The sequence below is a fragment of the Armigeres subalbatus genome, chromosome 1, assembly GCF_024139115.2.
Source record: "Armigeres subalbatus isolate Guangzhou_Male chromosome 1, GZ_Asu_2, whole genome shotgun sequence".
Taxonomy (NCBI): domain Eukaryota; kingdom Metazoa; phylum Arthropoda; class Insecta; order Diptera; family Culicidae; genus Armigeres; species Armigeres subalbatus.
In genome coordinates this window covers 25818066-25838874 of record NC_085139.1, presented here as the reverse complement: position 1 = coordinate 25838874, position 20809 = coordinate 25818066, and the positions used below count along the sequence as shown (strand labels likewise).

At 41.6% G+C, this 20809-nt stretch overlaps 2 protein-coding genes and 1 long non-coding RNA gene across 3 annotated transcripts in view; 2 read left to right on the top strand and 1 right to left on the bottom strand.

The window, feature by feature from the left end:
* The window catches only part of LOC134206036 (uncharacterized), an 80141-nt gene extending 65320 nt beyond the window's left edge, over nt 1-14821 (top strand). Inside the window, exons 4-6 of the mRNA XM_062681719.1 lie at nt 1954-2174; nt 3717-4217; nt 14646-14821. Of these exons, the coding sequence (XP_062537703.1) occupies nt 1954-2174; nt 3717-4217; nt 14646-14821 (898 nt within the window). The remainder of the gene's footprint in view (nt 1-1953; nt 2175-3716; nt 4218-14645) is intronic.
* Nucleotides 1-20809, top strand: part of LOC134222887 (uncharacterized) — a 636084-nt gene that overhangs the window by 350878 nt on the left and 264397 nt on the right. The gene's annotated exons all lie outside the window — the stretch shown is intronic.
* On the bottom strand, nt 16036-17146 carry LOC134208193 (uncharacterized). Its single transcript, XR_009978537.1, has 3 exons — nt 17098-17146; nt 16972-17037; nt 16036-16919 (listed from the first exon to the last, which is right to left on the bottom strand). It is a non-coding gene; the product is annotated as an uncharacterized LOC134208193 (long non-coding RNA).

Below are 20809 nucleotides of genomic sequence, written 5' to 3'. Positions count from 1 at the left end.
CAATCCACTGCCACGAATCAGTGTGCACGGCGAAAGTCAAGACGATGGTGTTCTAGCACAGGAGCTGAAGTTTCTGGAAGGAAGGCAGGCATTAGAAAGGAAGCGTTTCGAAGAACGGAATTAATTGCTACATCGTCATACGTCGATTGATGGAGCAGCTAATGGCGGAGGTACCGGATTGAATGTCTTCTTCTTGTTCTTCTTATTGACATTACATCCCCACGCTGGGACAGAGCCGCCTCGCAGCTTAGTGTTCACTCAAGCACTTTCACAGTTATTAACTGCGAGGTTTCTAAGCCAAGTTACCATTTTTGCATTCGTATATCATGATGCTAACACGATGATACTTTTATGGCCAGGGAGGTCGAGACAATTTCCAAGCCGAAAATTGCCTAGACCGGCACCGGGAATCGAACCCAGCCACCCTCAGCATGGTCTTGCTTTGTAGCCGCGCGTCTTACCGCACGGCTAAGGAGGGCCCCTGGGATAGAATGTCTTTCAGCCGAATTTAAGCAGTTTTGTCGGTGGCCCCACTCTAAGCCAAAGTGAAATCTCAGCATGCCAAGCTGTTACTAAAGAACTTCCATTGTTTTCTGGTAACCCAGAAAAATGGCAAGCTACGAGAATTCTACCAGGATCTGTGGATATAGCGACGAGGAGAATATGTTGCGACTTCAAAGAAGTCAAATGGAATGCCACGAGGCGATGCACTGTCGTCTGTTGCATCCTGCGAACTTACCTGGAGTACTGGCAACTCTAATAACCCTCTTTGGAAGACAAGATTCGGGAGATGCCGCCACCGAAGCACATAGGGGTATTTCGTCATTCTAGCCGGAATAAAGTTAAATTTTCAAAATTGTCCTAGTTCCTAGAGCAGTCTAAATATGTCTCAAATTTCTCTGAATAGTAGACGAGTCACTCCTAGTACTAGGTTTTCTATTTAGATTTAAAGTTTTACCACTACACTTCTAGAAAGTTAGAGGTTTTTCATTGAGGAAATTACCGGTTTTCTCTGTTGAATTTGATTACGTTCGGTATGTTTTATTGTGGTCAAATATTTGCCACAGTAATCCACAGATCAGTACATACGATGAAAAAGTAGACAAAATAGTATCATGTAAACGTGTTTTTGACAAGAATAAATGATTCTGAACAGAAATACAAAAGAGTAATTCGAAGTCTATTTTCGAGCTAAAATTAGTTAATGTTCCTCATATTTTCAATAAGCATAAAACACTTATTCGATGATATTCGGTAATATTTCAGTATAGAGAGGACGCATTTATGTCTATACTTTAGGATCCCGAAGAAAAATCTTGCGCAAATTTGCGCCATTTTGAAAGCGGATGTTTTTAGTTTGGTACTGTATTTAAGGCATTTATGACCTATATCATACATTCAACACCCCTATGAAAAGAGGAAGAGTCATAGAGCAATTTCCATGACAGCATCTTTTAGCTCTATGTTTCCCCTTGGAAACACATAGAGTTGAACTGATTTCGGTAGAAGCGATGACGAGAACGAATTAATTGAAATTATTTAAAGGGTAAAGCACATGGGTCAAAAAGTGAAAATTAGGAAAACTGATATTTCAGGTTAACTATCATCACAGTATCATAAAATAAGGTAAAATATAGTAGTTTGAGAGATAAAATAATTTATTCCGGCTAGATTGCGAAAATACCCCTATGTGCGAAGGCGGAGAAACTTCAGTCCTTGATTGATTTCGGAGCTGCAGTTCAAAATATATGTGCTACCATTACTGCTTCAGGACTGCAAGAGTACATGTGCAATGTGACGCTACTTCAGGAGCTGACAGAGAGATTGCCACCGTCAATAAGGTTGAACTGAGCATACCATCGACGTTTGCCGAGGGTTTCGCTTTCGGAATTTTGGAGATTGGTTGGGACGATTGGTCAAAGCAGCGAGCATTGTCACGTTACCATCTCTCAGTGCTCCGAAACAAGAGAAGCGTGGACGAAGGAAAGACAACTACATCAACGTTCGCTCTGAGAGTAAGCCATATGTCACGTTTTCTACAAAAGACAGTCCCGTTACAGCTACAACAGCCTGTCCCGTTTGCAAGTGTGACTGTGGCGTCCCAGAGAAGTGTCACAAGTTCCTCGACATGGACGTCGGTTCCCGCTGGTCAGTGGTTAAGGAGCAGAATCTGTGTAGGAAATGTTTACGGAAACGTTTCGGCGCCTGTCAAGTGAAGACACCGTGCGGGAGGAATGGCTGCATATTCATGCATGATAGACTTCTAGGTATGGATAACTGTCGGCTTGGGCATGCGTAGAGAAGCATAGAAGGAAGCGAGAACGAATCGGTTCCCTCAAAAACTCGTCTGGGATGGATGGTACCTATATGGTCCCTGTTCTATAGAGTCTGGAACGATAATCTCCAGCTACAGCGGCCATCACAGTTTCCACATCTGCGCCTGCGACAAAGAGGAAGACAAGGGTCTGAAGGCAGCCATGAAGGAGTATTTTTCGATCGAGTCGCTGGGTGTCTCTGCTGCATCTAAATAAGGTACCAGTCAAAACGATTAATGCAAGAGATGACGTTTTTTCAGTGGTAGTAAAATCGAAATTTCATCACTATAAAACTACTAATCAGTGCAGACTAAGTGCACGGGATAATCTTTTCACCTCATACTTCATTCCTTATCACTACTTTCTTCTAAAACACTTTCATTTTCCATAAATTTGCGAAATATCTTATTTTTTCCATACATTTTATTGATTTCCAACTACCATTCTTTCATGAGCTCATGGTGAAAATTGTGAAAATCTCAAAACATAGAGTAGCGGGTTTAACAAAACAGATAGAAACGCCGGTATCGCCACTCAGTGACGAGTACCGTAAACATGGTGCACGAAAGGTTGTTGTCTACACTTTTTACGGCTGCTGCACCCTGGAAGTAAATGTCATCGAAGTAAACAGTCTACTATTAAAAGATGAGAAATTTTGTCGACTGAAACCCGCTTGATAGGAAGTCGATACGAGACCGTCCTATTGTGGCGATACGACCAAATTATGTTAGCATGCAACAGAGGGATGGCTATGAGTCGTCTGGCATGTCTGCAGAAGCGGTTACGGAGAGATTCAGAGTTGGCTGTAGCAATGCAAGCAAAAATGTCCAAATACAATCCGAAGGGGTACATTCGTCGATTTTCGGCAGCGGAGAAAACAGAGAAGCACTCTAACGATTGGTACCTTCCGATTTTCCCAGTTACAAACCCTAACAAACCTGGAAAGTTTCGGATTGTCTTCAATGCAGCGGCGAAAATCAATGGCGTTTTGCTAAATTCTTTTCTCCTTACGGGACATGATCAGTTGGTATAGTTGCTCACCGTTTTGTACAAATTCTGCGAGTTTCGTGTCGCTATTGTAGGGGACATCCGGGAGATGTTCTTTCAAGTCCAGATGAAGAAACAATACCAGCGAAGTCAGATGATTCTGTGGCACAATGGAGAACCAGAAATTGAGCCCGAAGTGTTCGCGGTGGCGGTTATGACATTCGGAGCGACGTGCTCCTCGAGTGGTGCACTTTACGTGAAGAATCTGAACGGCAAAAGATTCGAAAAGTAGTATCCAAGAGCTGTCGATGCATCAAATAGGAACATTACGTGAACGACATGCTAGCGAGTGTTGAACCGAACAAGAAGCAGTGAAACTTGTTAAGAAAGTACGATTCATACATTTTCTGGCAGGCTTCGAAATTCACAACTGGCTATCTAACACCAATGCCGTCGTCGAAAACTTGCACGAGAATCACACGAAGGAGAGGGACGTGAGTTTTTCCGCAGAGATGGCCACAGAAAAGGTGCTTGGAATGTGGTGGGATACCACAACCGATACGTTCACGTTCAAGTTGTCACCTAAGTACGCTGTGCAGCTACTCTCTGGTTCCAGAATACCTACAAAACGTGAAGTTCTGATTCTACTACTGTTCTACGTGACTCATTTGGTGACCGCCGACTATCACCCGACTTACAGACATAAAAATCACCATACAGCGCTGAATCAGATCCGATTAAAGTATTACATATCTCGTCTTAGATCAGAGTTTGATCGAGTCGGTAGAAGATGCCAACGATGCAAGATTTTTAAAGCAAATCCACAGCCACCAGCAATGGAAAACCTTCCGTCTCCCCAATTGGCAGCCTTCATCGACCATTCTCTTACACTGGAGTCGACTATTTTAGGCCGATGTTAGTGCTGGTTGCAGTTAAACTAAGAAAAGATGGAGAGTCCTGCGTATCGTCATGACGACCAGAGGCGTGCAGATCGAACCAACCTCGTTGACGAGGAGAACTTATGATAGAGTTCGTCAGTCCTGTCACCAAGTGGATCTTCAATCCACCAGCCGCCCCGCACTTTGGCGGCTGTTGGGTTTGATCCAGTCTGTCAAGCGCATCATGAAAGATTTCGACCTTCCGCGTATGCCATCAGATGAGATTCTTCCCTCCACACTGATGGAGATAGAGATGATTCTGAATTCAAGACCGCTCACTGACATACCATAAGATACCGACACTGAACCCCCTTTAACACCAAATCACTTCCTGTTAGGGTCTGCTAACGGGAATAAGCCCCCCGATAATTTTCGATGATAAACCTTCTGTCCTAAAGCAATCGTGGAAGATGGCCCAGCTGTATGCCGATAACTTCTGGAAGAAATGAATGGTCTAATATTTGCCCACATTGACGCGTAGGACAAAATGGTTCCAGCCTGTCAAACCCACCCAAAAGGGTGATCTTGCGTTGATTGTAGATGCGAAACTTCCGAGAAATTGTTGGCCACGGAGAGGAGTGATCGAAGCGAACCAAGCCGAAGACGGACAGGTCCGTCGTTAAAGCGTGCAAATAGGAACTGGACTGATGGAAAGGCCAGCGGTCAAGGTTGCTGTATTAGACGTCGGTGCAACAAGATGTAAGCCAGCTGAACAACAGGGACGTAGCGAGGGGAAGTGTCACAACCCTGCGAGATGCGACCCATTCTTACCTCAATGTGTGACAGATTGTCTGCCGATGTCCAATTGTACTTTAACGTCCGAAATCGGTACTATGATGCTACACGACCTACTCGATCTTGTCCCACGATCTAGCCGACTAGAGACTTCCTGGCGCGGAAACTCCTCTGAAACCAATGTTTTGTAACCGTGAGCCATTAAGATCCCATCTTGATCGCGGTCTACTCCAATAGTCCCCAGCAGTGGATGTATCCTACCAGGCAAATATGCTCGCCGACGGCGGAAGCTCCCGACTGTGTAACTGTGGTCTCTATCCAATGCCATCTGATCTTCGCTTTCTCCTCGCAATCCGGATATGTACGGCAAAGGAGGGACTCTGCGTATCCGCATCGGTGTAGATACTTGCTGAAACATCTACGGCTCGACAGGATTTGCTACAGGTAGAACTTGACTTCCCCGTGCTTTATGGCCACCTACAACGACTAGTTCGGAATGAGCCGATAGGTCCACCTTCTTCTTGAACTGCCGTTCCAAGCCAGCTACCACTTATACATCGAATAGGCTCGCGTGGTCTTGTCTATAGCACTCACATCATTCCTTTAATAGAATTTTTATGGGCGCCACGGCCCAATATTCACTTGCTAGCTTCATGGTCATCAGCCTGCTCAATAGCACATATGTGCTGTTGAGCAGTGTCATGTATTTCTCCGAGCTCCATATCTGAGTACTGGCGAGGATACGGTGGCTAGTAGTTTCCTTCAACCACAACTGCTACAACTGCTTTTAACGCTTATGTTACCTTTTCGCAAACATGGCCACCTTACTGAGCAGCCTACCGCGATGATACTCGAGCAGGGTATCCCAAACGCAAAGTGAGAAGCGAATATTTATCACATTCAACAAAACAATGGGTAGAATGGGATAGGAATCAAAGGTCAAAAGACCACAAACCAAAGGGACGAAAGGTCGAAAGACAAATGGTTGAACAGATAAATGTTTGAACAGATAAATGCTCCAAAAGGACAAAAGGTCGAAACGGACAAAAGGTCCACAGGACGGAACGTTGAGAGACACAAAAGGTGACGAAATATCGAAAACAAATTTCTTCTTTCTGATTTCCTCTATCATCGTTCTTCTTCCTTCATCCTTCTTCTTTCTTCTTTTTCCATTCCTCCTGCTCCCTTCTTCTTCTTCTTTCTTTTTCCTCTTTGCTTCCTTAATTTTGTTTCCTTCTTCCTTCTTCTTTCTTCCTTCTTTCTTCTTCCTTCTTCCTTCTTTCTTCTTCCTTCCTCCTTCCCCCTTCTTTCTTCTCCTTTCTTTCTTCTTCTTTCTTTCTTCCCCCTTCTTCCTTCTTCTTTCTTCCTTTTCATTTCTTCTCCCTTCTTTCTTCTTCTTCTTCTACTTTCTTCTGCTTTCGTCCTTGTTTTTCTTTGTTGTATCTTCATTTTCCTTTTTCCTTCTTTCTTCTTCCTTTTTCCTTCTTCTTTCTTTGTTCTTCCGTCTTCTTCCTTCCTTCCTCTCTTTCCTTCTGTCTTCTTCCTTCTTCCTTTTTCTTCTTTCTTTTTTCTCTCCGCTTCCTTGTATCTTCTTCCTTCTTGTTTCTTCCTTCCTCCTTCTTCTTTCTTTCTTCTTCCTTCTTCTTTCCTCCTTCCTCCTTCTTTCTTCTCATTTCTTCCTTCGTCTTCTTTTTTTCCATCTTCTTCCTTATTCTTTCTTCCTTTTAATTTCTTCTCCCTTCTTTCTTCTTCTACTTCCTTCTGCTTTCGTCCACTTTTTTCTTAGTTGTTTCTTCCTTATTTCATCTTCCATTTTTCTTCTTCCTTCTTTCTTCTTTATTTTTCCTTCTATCTTCTTTCTTCTTTTTTCTTCCTTCTTTTTTTTTTCTTCATTCTTTTTTTCTGTTTTCCTTCTTCCTTCACCTTTTTTCATTCTGTTTACTTTCTAGTTTCCTCTCCTTTCTTCCTCTACCTTCTTTCTTTTTCCTTCTTCCTTCTTCAATTACCTTTTGCCCTTTTCGGCCTTTAATTACTTCCAACCTATAGTCCCTTCAACTTTCTGTCTCATTCAATGTTTTGTCTTTTCGACTGTTATCCTCCGACAATGAGCAAGTGGAAATTACTCAAATTCATAATGATCTGATATTTTTATACATCTGATATATTTATACATTACAGTATAAAAAAATGAGAAGAACCACATTTTATTCCTTTTTATTGCTTTCATATCTCTCATCAGAAACACGAAGAAGAATATTTTATTGTCCAGATGATTCGCTGTGTTTCACAAAATTCTTTAGTTATTTTAATTTGTGTGTTCGTATGCATTAAAATATTTCCTAGAAGGATATTTGTCGGAATGGGACACTGGACGGTGCACTTAAGAAAAACAACCTTTCTTTAATATGTCCACAATAATATGCAAGGATCTTGATATAGTTTTTTAAGCTATTTATTTATTTGCTCTACTATATATTGGAACTTCATTTAAATATAGGGGATATTGACCAAAATCAGACATTACGTAGCTTTAATATGTCCACTAAGTAAGCAAGGATGCTAATATAATTTTCATAGTTATTAATTGATTTGCTATATCTGATTTTAAAATTTCATTCAACTATAGGGGATATTTGGCAAAATATAGTGTCTGATAACCCCCAGGAAAAGTCACATTTCTTTGTCCAGATAATTCGCCGATTTTCACAAAATTTTCTCGAACTTTCAATTTGTGTGTTCTGATAAATTGAAAAAAAGGTTCAACGTATAAGGGATATTGGACAAAATGAGACACTAAAGGGACCCTGCATAAAAGGAATAGCCTTTTGATATGCCTACAATAGTCTTCAAGGATCTTAGTACATTTTCCTAAAATGAAAATTGATTTGATGTTATACTTTTGAAAATATTTTTAAATTATAGGGGGCATCAGACAAAAACAGACACTAAACAGATTCCAGTGAATTCTCGCTTAACTTTTCAAAAGGTCCTAAGTAACATTTTTTTCATGAATTAATTTGAATAGCGTAATCAACAGACCAATATGAAAGCTTATGATTGCACTACTCAAATTAATTCATGAAAAAATGTTACTTAGGTCCTTTTGAAAAGTTAAGCGAGAATTGTCCGAGGATAACACTATTTCATCGTCCACAATTTCATAACTGACAGTAACTCATTTGATGATCTCCTCGAATCTTAAATGTGTATCATTTGAAGCATTTTATAGGGGGTATTGGACAAAATGAGACACTTATCCGTGTTCAAAAATTTGATATTTCCATAACACAAGTCAAGGTTTTCCCTGTCTTATTGATTGATGTGAACATATGTATTAGCAAAATCCTCTATTTGTAGGGGAAATTGGACAAAAAAGGACACTTCCAGTATTCTAACGGCAAAGGGGTCGGCATCATCAGATTCTTTGGATTTTTGTGATTTTTTTAAGGTAATCTCCAGATATGTACATACCGTGGTTGAATTGCGTCCGTTTTTTGGCTCGAATTTGCACACTGTGCGACGTTTTGTCATTCGATCTTTTGTTTTTCCGACCTTCTGCCTCACGATCTTTTGTCACAACTCGTCATTCTTACACAATTTCCACTCATTTTTTTCGGGAGGTTAATTGGATTTTTTTTTAGAAATTTCTTTGAAATTTTAATGCGCGAGACATACCTCAATCCTGCTGTTATCCGAAGGACAACATTGCTGAGGAAGTGCAATCAGCTATGCATGTGCGCAACCCAAAGCTGGCGGTATTTTGCTATTGTTCGACAACTGGAATCGTGAGATTAAAACTTTAGAAGACCCGAGCTATATTGGGCACATCTTCCTATATGTCAACTCACAATACAGCTCAGCTGCTGTTTGCAGAATTGAAAGGATTCTACACAATGATTATATAGACAGTTTTGTTGTATATGCAAAACTGTATACAGATTTTGCTAATTTTTATGCAGAACTAAACGAAAAGATGGCGTCGATGAGCTCGGTGGTCTAGTGACTTCAAAGCAGGAGGTTCATTCCCAGGCTCGTTCCCTTTAAAAATGTGGCATAAAGTACACCACTACCCTTGGTGAATCCTCGATCTATGCTTCAGTTTTTCTACCCTACCCAATAAACAAAACTTTTTTTTCCTTGGTATTGTGGGGATACAGAGGTATTCTCGGTATCTAGTAGCAACAGTCTACACACTAACATTCCCTTCTATTCCCAACTGACTGTAAGGACTTGGCCGGCACCGTCATTGTTCTAGATTTGTGAGCTGCTGAAACCCAACCCAATCCCAACCTCTATTCACTTGGATCGTAGTGCATTTTACACCAGTTCTGATCAACCCCAGAGTAGCAACCATTGATATGAGCAGTCAGTCTAACCTAAGCTAAGCTAAGAACTAATAGAAAATATGGCATCCTAAGGTTGGGTACAAAACAAATATCTCTAGGATACCGACCTAGTTGGTTTCATTCATCAAATTGGTTTATTATTCCAGTTGAAAGCATCGGAACTTCTAAGCTGCCTCCTCGGTAATCAGCAGGACTGGTTGGCATCTTCCACGAAATCAACTGCAACAGAAATCAATAAACTTGAACTAAATTTATTTACCCGACTTGCGAGCTCAGGTTTCTCTAATCCTGGCCAATGGCAGCGTTCGTTACTGTCCCTCTCATTCCCCTCGGGAGCATCCGAGCAGCAGAACACACTCAACATGACACAATATTGGATGCAATTACTTAAACCTTCTTTACGAACACTCACTAAGTGTGGCGGATGCAACCCGTCCGATTCAATATGGCTCCGGGTCATAGCGCTGCTGCTGCTGCTACTTTTGCCACCGCACGGGAAGGTAGAACACGCTCGCTGGCTGCCGTAACTCTATCTGTATCCCAGAACTAAGAAGAGCAGCCGAGCAGTAGGAAACTTTGTTTGTCATTAGAGCAGCCAGCGGAGGACAGACCACGGTGAAATGGCACTCCGATCCGATATGTTGCTGCGTGCCACGCCGGGATGTGTCGTCCTCGACGTGGGACCGTAAACATGGTGTGTTGATTGGTGCAATACGAATGCGAATTCCTTCCCGGTGGAGGACGACTGCCTTACCTTCGTACATGTACCCATACCTATCTGCGATCAGCAGCGAACGATGGAAGCGGTGGCAACGCGACGGCAGCAGCAAATTAAGCTTGCTTCAGAGAACATAATTATTGCCATTCTTGCTATATGCGCTCAGTTGGTAAGCTAACGCAGAGGGATCGTTTCTTCCGTGTGGCGACGTACGGTGGGATTTTTCAAACCAATTGGTCAGAATTTTTGGTGTATTTTGAAATCCCTATTTTGCACTTGACAAGTCGGGAAATTAAATATCAATGATAATTAGGAAGGGTCATGAAAAGAATCTCTGAATATGGAAATGCAAATCACCCGACTTTAAAAGCAAGATAACTTATGTCATGAAGTAAATCTCCGTAGCTTCGATACCTTGGCGTTACATAAATTTATTGGATGGAATGGAAATTTCTTCGTACAACTTCAAAACGATTATATCTAAGGATTAAAATAGAATTATGATTCGAGTCATAACCCATCCCAGATGTTTTGGTCTCACTTGAAACATATTGCAAGTAAAAAGTTTCTGTCTTACCCTACACAAAAAAATACAAATTCACTTTGAAAAACTCGGTTTTTCCGTAAAACAATAACGTTATTGTTGCTAAACAGCATTATGATTTTGTTTACTAATGAGAATTGTATCACGGAAAGCGAACATGATGTTAGTCTTCCAGATAAAATAAACATCCCACAGTGGGATCCAGCGTTGGGTTTCATTACCCAACGCTATACCTGCTTCAAGGGCAACGACGAGTAGTCTTCCCACGTGCGAGCGCACATGAACGATGAACGAAGCCCGGTGTAAATTGGAAAGTTTGTAGCCCCTCGCAGGTCGTAAGCTGGATAATTTACTTGATGGGTTATTGCTCGACGTGATCGAGCGGAGAAAGCTTACAAACGCGGAAGCCCAAAGTTCGCGGAACTCGGCAATGTTTGCCGAGCAGTTCTCGGGATTATAGTCGGAAATTATGCAAACCTTCCTTTCATCGTGCGGCTTGATTCACTGCGTGGAAAATTCTCCTCGTGATTGAGCATGATTGAGGCTTATGAAACGCACTCCACATCTGAACTTTTGCATTCTAATCGTCGTCAGTCAGCAGATAGGAGGTTGCGGACAGCCCAGTAACACTAAAAGAACACTTTTTTCGTGCTTCGAGGGATCCATTATGCCGATAGGTTTTTATTGAAAAAGTTTTCCACTTCGTCAAATTAAATGTTCTGCGAATCATCATTCGATCTCAATGACCCCTTCCCGAAATAAAAAAAAATACCAAATAAAGCGATCGGCTGCCAGAGTGAGTTTTGTAATTAGGCAACTTCTGGACTAGAGCCTTTCGTCAGAATACCAATTATCATTCAATCCATGGACTGATTTTCCGAATAGAGTTGTCATGTCTACCTACTTTTAGGGTGGCGTCAGGTATTCGCTTCAGGCGTTGTTGCACTGAAATCCAATGTTGCTTTCATTGAATGAATGGACGCATGTGATGAAAATCAGATCTCCAACCGCACCCCAATTCGGATTTTTTCACACGACGAATGGCGGAAATACAAGTTTGGCGCTGACTGGTGATGAAGCTGTTTGCAAAGTTTGCTTGTTATATTTTTCCCTGTGTCAAATATGCTGCTGGTCAGCAATGATTGCCGAGTATTGACGCTGTTGACAGATTGTAGCGGATTTTGTTTGACTTGCAGAGTGATGTTAATTGATTCTGGGTTGATGGCCGTGTGGCCGTGTTTGGTATCGAGGGAGACCACAATAAATTATTGCTTGTATATTGTATAATTCGTATCAGACAACTTATTTTCACATCGAAAAGTTTCAACGTTTGCATGAACTTGGCTAATTATATCGAAGTGGTTTGAGACATTTGATGGAACGAATTGTTTTAAATTGGGGTTCTTCGGGGAAAAAACCCTAAGTTTTGTCTAAGATTAGTAGTTTTGAATAATCATAGAAAGGATCATACTTCACAGTATGTATTTCTCATCTGTATTCCTACGATACTTACTGTATGATTTTTTTGCTCTATTATCGTTAATTTTTGGATATATATAAGTTCATCACGTCCTGCTGTAGGAAGGAATCTTCCAAGACAGTTTGTTCGCAACATTCGAGAAAAGCTAACATACAGTATTTACTTATACTTAGTAAGGTGGCTCAAAAAACAATTTCTTAATTTTTTTTATGGGCCGCCCTCTTATTCAGTTATGTTTGATGCCCTGAAGCTCTGGACAACATTTCAGCCAAATCGATCAACGTTTGGGCGGTACTAAACTTATTGGAAGTTTATATGGAAAAATCTATGCAGAAACATCGAAAAACAGTGATTTGCAGTAGGACGACATAATTTACGATATAGAACTATGATACTCTTTCAGTATCCGGCCTAAAACCGGCCCACCAAAAAATTAGACCAAACCAAAAAAAAATGTCCATACTAATACTTAGTATACGAGAAAGAAGAAACAACGATGATTTTTTGCCTTTCTCGTATACAAAGTATACGTAAAGGCTATATGTTCGCTCCAAGAACGAACTTTTTATAGGAGTCCCAGAGACCCATAGTGTTATATACCGATCGACTCAGCTCGACGAATTGAAGTGATGTCTGTGTGTATGTGTGTGTATGTGTGTGCGCAAAATAATCTCACTCATTTTTCAGGCACTTATCATTAACCGTTTTGCTCGCAACAAGTTTCATTCGACGCGGAATCCTGTTCCATTGTTTCCTTCTCGGTTTCCTTTTGAGTGTCTCGTCCATTCTATATTATAGAATATTGCGGCTTCCAGTTGGCCCCTCCGGTAATCGAAATAATCACTAATCAAAACAGAGTCAATGAAAATCTTACCCACCGTATCCACTTGCCATGAGAAATACTCTCGATGTACTCAGTGACACCGGCTGTCATATACCGAAAAGCCCACCCCCTCGTAATGTGTTTTGTATGGAAGGGTTCTAAAATTTGTATGGGCCGTAACGCTCGCAGAATCATCAATGACCAGTTATTTATTCCAGTTATTTAGACCCGACGAACTTCGTGTCATCTAAAATTGATTTATTCTCTGATTAGTTCTCGAGTTACGCAGAAATTTTTGTTTCATTTGTATGGAAGCCCCCCTTTCCAAAGGGGGGATGGGTCTCGAACCATCTTAAGAACCTTCCCCGTCCGAAAAAAAAAACCTCTGCATACAAATTTTCACGCTGATCGGCTTAGTAGTTTATGAGTCAGACAGACAGAAATTCATTCTTATGTATAGACCTGTACAGCTGTTTTTGAATTCACTCACCCGATGGATTTTTACCGAGCCTGTAACAAGCGCGGTTTCATCATCATCAATAGACATAGACCGCTGTTATCATTGAAAAGTAGTATGAAAAAAAATTATAGCCCGGGATATCCTGGCTACGATTTGGCGATGGGCTAAACAATAGCATGACAGTAGCCTGATTTTTACATTTGAGCGGCTCGTCTTCTCGAACAAAAGTTCATTATGCGACCCGCTCAAACGTCATAATTTCTTGGGGGAGTTCATTTTGCGTTAGTCTATATAGAAGATTATCAACGTTTACGAGGCGAACCGGTCCAGGGCCGAAAACCTCATTAATAAAGATATTAATAATAATAATTATCAACGTAATCCAAGAGCAGGTATTTATGGCAATTAATCTAGCCAGAGGCGGCTCTGTCCCAGTGTGGGGATGTAATGCCAATCAGAAGAAAAAGAATCTAGCCAGAAGTACAATAATGCAACAAAGTTACTCCATTGTACCTTTACTGACCCATCACTCCAAGCTTCCGAAACAGACTAACAACATGTTGATATCGTTTCAATTTAAGGATAACTATGCGTCCATCGTCAGTATTACCGAGTCAATAAATCCATTCAAGTAACCCCCAATTTCCCAGTCCTTTTCTGCAGAGTAATTGTAACGGTCAGAATTTTGTAAATAGTAAATGTGTTTCTGTTTATATGTGAATGAGCGAAAATGCCATTCAAAATGTTTTAAATGTTTAACTGTCCCTTAGCATAGGCAACAAGCCATAAATTTTTGCCCAATCTTTCCTTGGGCGAGTTTAGTTGTCGCCTCGAAAGGTTGGAAAGAGACGGCAGCAGGTCCAGCGTACCGAGTTATCCTTCGAAATTGTGCAATCACGAATGTGCACGAAGAAATTTCGGGAAATGGCGAATCTCAGGATTGTCCGGGATTCACTTTCCTTAATAGGGAACATAGATTCTGCCATTTCGTCTGTGAACAGCCAGTGTATAGGAAGTGTGCGCGTTTGTTAGTTTATTCGTTTGTCTAATAAGTATGTTAAATAGAGTGACGTTAAGTGCATAAGATTAATTAAATATTTGTTCGTCCTTAGATTAGTAGTAAAGTGTGCGTAGTCAGGATTTGTGTGCGATAGTTAAGATAAAGCCAACGATATAAGGTAATGTGCTCGATATGTGCTGTACTGTGCTTGTGCTTAGTGTTCTGTTTAGCCGTTTGGCTATTTTCATTCGCAGCAATCAGACTCGCACCCAAGCGTGCAAATTTCCTCCCCTCCACAGACGAAAGCCTTCCCAGCAACCGTCAACCCGCTGGAAGCCGGATGATCCGCCAACATATCGTTCGGGCGAGGACCACGGGACCTCCACGTGGACAGCGTCCACTAATTGGTCCGCTTCAGCCCATCGTCAACGGCCATCGTGATCTGCCACCGCTTGTCGCCATCACCGCCGTTTAGAGCGGGCAAGACAAACCGCCATCCACCAAGCAGGCGCTTGAAGTCATCGTCGCCGCTCGAGACGGGCACATTGACCTGTCCGTAGGTCAACGACTATGCCAGTACGCCATCCAGAATCCGGTGAGTCCATCCAGTGCCAGTGGAAGTTTTCTTTTTGTGGAGTGGGGCGTCCGCTGAGGGCGCCTCGGAGTTGTTTTTTGTCCAGTCAAAAGACTGAAGGAATGTGCCCATAAAGCCATTCACAAAATTGGTGACACCGTGAAGCGTGCGTGACGAATTGCCGCCGCTAGAACTTCTTGTCACCAGGAGCGCAGACTAGCCCACCAATGCGCTGCTAGAAAAGTGACGTCACATCAAGAACACAAATAGCACGTGAGCACAAGAGAGTTAGACAGGGAGAGAACAAGCACACATAGTAGGGACAGAGAAGAGAGGACGAACACAAAACCAAACATGAATGAGAAAATCTAAAATGTAAGAATCAAACCAAATACATGTAATCGAAAAGCTAAATATGTCTCTCTTATAATAAATGTAGTTCTGTCCCCAATCCCCTGATGTTTAGTTGATTTCATGTATTGTACGTCACGTCGCGTTTGTTGTTTTCGAGTCCCGTCCTCCACCATATGGGAGTGTGACGTAGGGGGCAGTCAGACCACCTCCTATCTGTTGTTTGTTGCGCGACGATCGGTGGATCTCCGATGATGAGATGTTGCGAGCAGCATAGCCTGTTGCATCGCATTTGAGTATGGGTGGATCCCTTACCGGATTCTCTGAGTGCCTTCTGGTTGTATGAGGAAGTTGCGATAATTAGGGTAAACCTGTTCGGTCGTTGGTTCGCTAGCTAGCTGAAACGATCTGTAAAATTCCTTTCGAGGAGATTAAATGGACTCGCCCTAAGGAGAGTCTCGTCCGGGCAATAAATCAGCACACGTGGTCTCCCCCGTGGAGTGGCGCTTAAGCCACATGTTTAAGGGCGGATCGGCCCTGCTAGCTACAAATGCATACAAATAGCGAACCAACGACCGAACAGGTTTACCCTAATTATCGCAACTTCCTCATACAACCAGAAGGCACTCAGAGAATCCGGTAAGGGATCCACCCATACTCAAATGCGATGCAACAGGCTATGCTGCTCGCAACATCTCATCATCGGAGATCCACCGATCGTCGCGCAACAAACAACAGATAGGAGGTGGTCTGACTGCCCCCTACGTCACACTCCCATATGGTGGAGGACGGGACTCGAAAACAACAAACGCGACGTGACGTACAATACATGAAATCAACTAAACATCAGGGGATTGGGGACAGAACTACATTTATTATAAGAGAGACATATTTAGCTTTTCGATTACATGTATTTGGTTTGATTCTTACATTTTAGATTTTCTCATTCATGTTTGGTTTTGTGTTCGTCCTCTCTTCTCTGTCCCTACTATGTGTGCTTGTTCTCTCCCTGTCTAACTCTCTTGTGCTCACGTGCTATTTGTGTTCTTGATGTGACGTCACTTTTCTAGCAGCGCATTGGTGGGCTAGTCTGCGCTCCTGGTGACAAGAAGTTCTAGCGGCGGCAATTCGTCACGCACGCTTCACGGTGTCACCAATTTTGTGAATGGCTTTATGGGCACATTCCTTCAGTCTTTTGACTGGACAAAAAACAACTCCGAGGCGCCCTCAGCGGACGCCCCACTCCACAAAAAGAAAACTTCCACTGGATGGACTCACCGGATTCTGATGGCTTACCGGCCCAGTCGTTGACCTACGGGCAGGTCAATGTGCCCGTCTCGAGCGGCGACGATGACGCCAAGCGCCTGCTTGGTCGATGGCGGTTGGCTTGCCCGCTCTAAACGGTGGTGATGCGGTGATGGCGACACGCGGTGGTAGATCGCGATGGCCGTTGACGATGGCTGAAGCGGACCGATTTACAGACCCTGTCCAAGTGGAGGTCCCCTGGGCCTCGCCCGGACGATATGTTGGCGGATCGTCCGGCTTCCAGCGGGTTGACGGTTGCTGGGAATGCTTTCGTCCGTGGAGGGGTGGAAATTCGCACGCTTGGGTGCGAGTCTGATTGCTGCGAATGAAAATAGCCAAACGGCTAAACAGAACACTAAGCACAAGCACAGTACAGCACATATCGAGCACATTACCTTATATCGTTGGCTTTATCTTAACTATCGCACACAAATCCTGACTACGCACACTTTACTACTAATCTAAGGACGAACAAATATTTAATTAATCTTATGCACTTAACGTCACTCTATTTAACATACTTATTAGACAAACGAATAAACTAACAAACGCGCACACTTCCTATACACTGGCTGTTCACAGACGAAATGGCAGAATCTATGTTCCCTCAGATTAAGGAAAGTGAATCCCGGACAATCCTGAGATTCGCCATTTCCCGAAATTTCTTCGTGCACATTCGTGATTGCACAATTTCGAAGGATAACTCGGTACGCTGGACCTGCTGCCGTCTCTTTCCAACCTTTAGAGGCGACAACTAAACTCGCCCAAGGAAAGATTGGGCAAAAATTTATGGCTTGTTGCCTATGCTAAGGGACAGTTAAACATTTAAAACATTTTGAATGGCATTTTCGCTCATTCACATATAAACAGAAACACATTTACTATTTACAAAATTCTGACCGTTACATAATCACTCTTTGTAAGCGCTGTCGCTCGTAGAAATGGCACAACGTCAAACCAGGCAATCCGAGATCTCTCGCTGCTTCAAATGGCCGATGGTCATGGTTCGGCGAAACACCTTTTTGATGAATTTGCGATACTTAGTCCGTAAAAGCCCTCCTTAGCCGTGCGGCAAGATGCGCGGCTACAAAGCCAGACCATGCTGAGGGTGGCTGGGTTCGATTTCCGGTGCCGATCTAGGCAATTTTCGGATTGGAAATTATCTCGACTTCCCTGGGCATAAATGTATCATGGTGCTAGCCTCATGATATACGAATGCAAAAATGGTAACCTGGCTTAGAAACCTCGCAGTTAATAACTGTGGAAGTGCTTAATGAACACTAAGCCGCGAGGCGGCTCTGTCCTAGTGTGGGGATGTAATGCCAATAAGATAGAGAGAGTCCGTAAAAGCAAACGGAAATAAACAATAACTTCAACCGTCTAAGACGAATTAAGTACTCTCCATTTAATTCCACCAGTTAATTTTCGTTATCTTTGCAGATACGTATTTCGACCACAACTGTGTGGTCGTCTTCAGTGTCTCGTACTTGACTCGACTTACTTCAGTACGAGACACTGAAGACGACCACACATTTCATTTTGACGTAAACTACGTCTAAGGGGAAGACTCGGATACAGGGTGACAAATGAAAATTTCCAAATTCGAGACCGTCACGAAATCATGTAAGATTTCAAACGTTAATAGCTCCTTTATTTTTCAATGGATTTTCGAGATTTTATTATCAATCGAATCGGAAACTCTCCAGCAATTTTTTAAGCCCAGTGGAACTATTGATTATCAATGTAAAACCATTGAAAATTCCAATTCTTTACCAACCCAGTAAAATTTCAGAGTTTCGTTACGACCGCCGTCTGGTGCCGTTGGTTCTTGCGCTCTACTTTTGTGCGGTGATTCGCACAAAAAGTACAACAATAGAACCAGAGCAATGACCGCGGTCGGAGCAAAAAAAAGTGCTACAGATGCTGGACATGTTGATGTAAGCAAGAGGTGATCATTAAAATTGATTATCAACTATAAACAAGATTATTCTACTATTTAGGCAGCACCCCTTTAAAATAACACTTCAAAAGTCACACAACAGTCGGAGAAAGGAAAGGCATCATCACCACAGCGGAATAATAAATTTGGGGTTTTTTAATGAAAATTTTAAATTGTCATTTCCAACCATTTTCATATATTGAGTTACGCTAATTTTGTTCGAAACAAAAATGAATTGGTGTGAGATCGAACATGATTTGATGATACACATTACACGCGGCAAAACGTTTAGCAAAACGAACCTCGCTACCTCCCGACCCATATATCCAACATCCCATTCCAATGGTTACTCTTGGAAGTGCAGATGACTCGTCGACCTCTATCAATAAGAGTATCACGTCAATATATAGCATCAGTTGTCTTTATAGAACTTCCTGATTTTTAGCAGATATGGTTGTAATTTGACTTAGCACGCGCGATTTGAAAATATATTAGTACGTTGGCAAATTTAGCGAGCGAATGAATCGTTTTTGTTGCGAAACAATTTGCTGCTTGCAAGAAAAATTATTAAGGAAATACTAAACCGTGGCAAATTCAATTGAGCACGTAAAAGAATAAGTCTTCGGGTTGATTATATTTAGGGGGAGATCCTCCAGTGCCGGACACATAAGCAATTTGAAAAAAAAAACTCTAACTATCCGGATTATGTTTTCTTTTATACCTTATACATAAAATGTGGCCACTAATGATTCATACAAGCTATATTTAATCATTTGAACACGTTTTACGACGAAAAATTGCACGGTTCAGAAAAATGTCTCCTAGTACCGAACAGTATTGCATCAAATGTTCAATTAGTGTTCAAATGTCACTAAGTTCCTGTTACATGAGTAAAGACATCATTCAGAATAATCATAGTTTTTACGTGCTTCAAGCTGTAAATATTAAAAATTGTTAGTAAAGCTTATTTGACTCTTCAGCTAAATTTTTTACATCTTAATCCAAACTTTCACCTTTTTGAATGTCATCTTCAATTTTTGTTTCTGCTAATTTCTGTGGCTTTCTCAGCAAGAAGAAACAATTGAGTTGAAGTAAGTGAAACAAAACAGGTGTAAAAAATGGCTATGATCTCAATGAATCTCAATGTTCGAACACCACAATTACATGTTACATCTAACAAATCATCATCATCAAAACATCAAAATTTTAAGCATTTTTATTCAATTTCAAATTTTGTACAAAGCTTACCACATGAAGATCTGATATCCCATGCCGTTAAAAGCCTTTCAATAGCTTCCTTTTGTACTTAATAAGTCGAAGGAGGGAGCTCTGCAAGTATCGGTATTGGGAAGTGTCCTGCGCTCACGAAACGATCTTTCACATAAGGGGCGATTTTCATACAAACTTCAAACTGTTCGTACTCAGTTAAATTACAACCAATTCAGTTGAAAATTTAGGAGGTGTGTGTGGGTGTGTGGGTCATCCTCTATCCCTCACCCAGCCGGGGGTGTTGATCAAGTAGTACTACGAATAATTTGATCATATCTCATGCTCCGTAATGGTGCGCTTTTTGTTATGAACACTAGTGCTGTAAAAAGGAATCACTGCTGAAGCAACAAGGGTGTCTTCAGAGAGTGTAGGGGACTAGGATGCACTAGCTATCCATAACAGGTACAGCAAAACATCACAAGGACGCCCTTATTCGTACTGACTACTCAGGGAGTAGAAGGTCGAGAAGAGCCACCGTTGCCAACTAGAGCGTGAACCGGATACCTGGGACTCCCACAATATCCGCGGCAATAGTAGCAAACGATGCCCTGTACGTATTTAGTTTTCAATATACAAGAGGTATAAAACATCAAATTAAAAATATAATTAGCCCTCTAATTCCCAAGACCGATATTAGACGGGGTATCGTATTTATTTATTAAGTTTTCAAATAACCATAATTCATGACTCATTTTGATTTTGTTCAATAATATAGACTTAGATGCGTGATTCAAAGTTATTTAAAGCTAAATTGGAGAATCCAAGTTTAAAAAAAAATGTGGAAAATTAGTGTGGTGTTTAAATTCCAATCGCTTTGGAAAGTAAATAATTATAAGCTTGGAATTCATCCACAACTAAATGTATTGGAGATCTATATGGTTATACATGATACTTTCTTAGGTCTCGAATTTATTACAAGAAAATTTAAAAATTACATACGACTTTCAAAAAGACGGAAATTCGGAAATTATAAGCATATTCAAAAAAATATGTCCGAGGATAAAAAACTATTAAAAGAAAAAGGT